Genomic DNA, 1,735 nt, shown 5'->3' with positions numbered 1-1,735 from the left:
GACGGGCCGGGGCCCCCGGCGGGGGCAGGGGCGCCAGCGGCCCCCTCGGCCCTGCGCGCCTGTGTCCTGGTCTTTTCCCTGGCCCTCCACTCGGTGTTCGAGGGGCTGGCGGTGGGCCTGCAGCGAGACCGAGCCCGGGCCATGGAGCTGTGCCTGGCGCTGCTGCTCCACAAGGGTGTCCTGGCCGTGAGCTTGTCCCTGCGGCTGCTGCAGAGCCGTCTGCGGGCTCAGGTGGTAGCCGGCTGTGGCATCCTCTTTGCATGCATGACACCTCTGGGCATTGGGCTGGGCGCGGCCCTGGCAGAGTCGGCCGGGCCACTGCATCAGCTGGCCCAGTCTGTGCTAGAGGGCATGGCGGCTGGCACCTTTCTCTATATCACCTTCCTGGAAATCCTGCCCCAGGAGCTGGCCACGTCTGAACAGAGGATCCTCAAGGTCATTCTGCTCCTCGCAGGCTTTGCCCTGCTAACTGGCCTGCTCTTCATCCAAGTCTAGGGGGGCTCCAGGTGCCCTAGACCTTCCGTTCCTCTCCCAGAGCAGGAGAATAAGGAGTGAGGAAGGGAAGTACTGAGGACCAAGGGGTTCTCTGGGAGATAGGGATGGAGTCTTGGGGGTGAGTTTGGCCCATGAGAGGGATGTGGTAGACAAGAGCCTGGTCCCAAGGGACAGGAGATAGTTAAGTCACTAAAGACCCGACTGAGGGACATTCGTATTAGGGAAGACACTGAATGCCAGAATCTGGGGTCAGACACTACATGCAGGACAGGCTGACACTGAGAGGCTGGAGGCAGGTGCCCAGCTGCTGCGGGTGGAGGTGTAGGGAGGGCACGGCCCGGAGTCGGCAGCCCCGGGCAGTCCCGGTTCTAGGCCCTTTCAGCCCTCCGTCACCCGGGGGTGGAGTGGAGCCCTCCTCTTCTTACCTCCTACTCTCCTCTCTGTCTCCCGCTTCCCTTCTCCCCGGGGACTAGTGCCAAACGGCCTCTCCCTGCCAGTTTTGGTACCTTCTCTGGCTTCTCTAGTCCTGCTCACTTCTCTATTTTTAAAGTGCCAAATAAATCCCTTCCCTCTTTCTCAAAAAGCACAGTGATGGCACGGAGCCGTGCCCGACACTTCAGCGGTGGGGGCCCTGCTTGCTCTTTACTTGGGGGCAGAAGTGTTTGCTGAGTTAGGGCGGGGGGAGGGTTGGCAGAGCTACTGCTGACGCCACCACCGCGCCCTAGGAATATTGAACATGGACCTGGCACCCCATGCCCAGATGTTAAAACTGAACTGCCAAAACTTTTTTTTATACCAGAGGAGCCCAAGGGGGAAGGGGAAGGCTCACCTTCAGCGTTATTTTTGGAGAGGGAGGGCTGTGGACAGAGCCATATTCTCTAGAATCTATTTTACTAACTGACCCGTTTTGGGACTTGTTACCCAAATAAAAGATGTTTCTATACATTTGTACAGTATCTGATTCATTTGTCTTGGGGAAGGGGTGGGCCCGTGGCCAGTCTGAGAGGGCCTGAGTACCAGATGTTTACAGCTGTTTTAATATCCCTGCTTTCCCGGTTCTCATTCAGGCCTGAAGACCCCAAAATTTCCTCTTTTGTCTCTTCCTTCTTTCCGCCCTGTCTCCACCCCTTCCCTTCCTCGCCTTCCCCTTCCTCCCCTGCATCCCGCTGCCCTTCGCGCTTGGAGCCTCGGGACTAGTTTAGAACTACTCTTCCCAGCCTGCCCCACGCAGGGAGGCGCC

General features: G+C 58.7%; 1 protein-coding gene across 1 annotated transcript in view; it reads left to right on the top strand.

Moving 5' to 3' along the window:
• SLC39A1 (solute carrier family 39 member 1) overlaps positions 1 to 1,440 on the top strand; it is a 3,235-nt gene extending 1,795 nt beyond the window's left edge. The window contains exon 4 of the mRNA XM_077764111.1: positions 1 to 1,440. This exon is cut by the window's left edge and continues 13 nt beyond it. Coding sequence (XP_077620237.1) covers positions 1 to 495 — 495 coding nt within the window. The 3' untranslated portion in view covers positions 496 to 1,440.
• The last annotated feature ends 295 nt before the right edge of the window (positions 1,441 to 1,735 follow it).

This window comes from Crocuta crocuta, unplaced genomic scaffold, assembly GCF_008692635.1.
Source record: "Crocuta crocuta isolate KB4526 unplaced genomic scaffold, BGI_CrCroc_1.0 scaffold528, whole genome shotgun sequence".
In the NCBI taxonomy this organism is placed as follows: domain Eukaryota; kingdom Metazoa; phylum Chordata; class Mammalia; order Carnivora; family Hyaenidae; genus Crocuta; species Crocuta crocuta.
The sequence above is the reverse complement of the archived record's forward strand: the minus strand, read 5'-3'. Positions and strand labels throughout refer to the sequence as shown.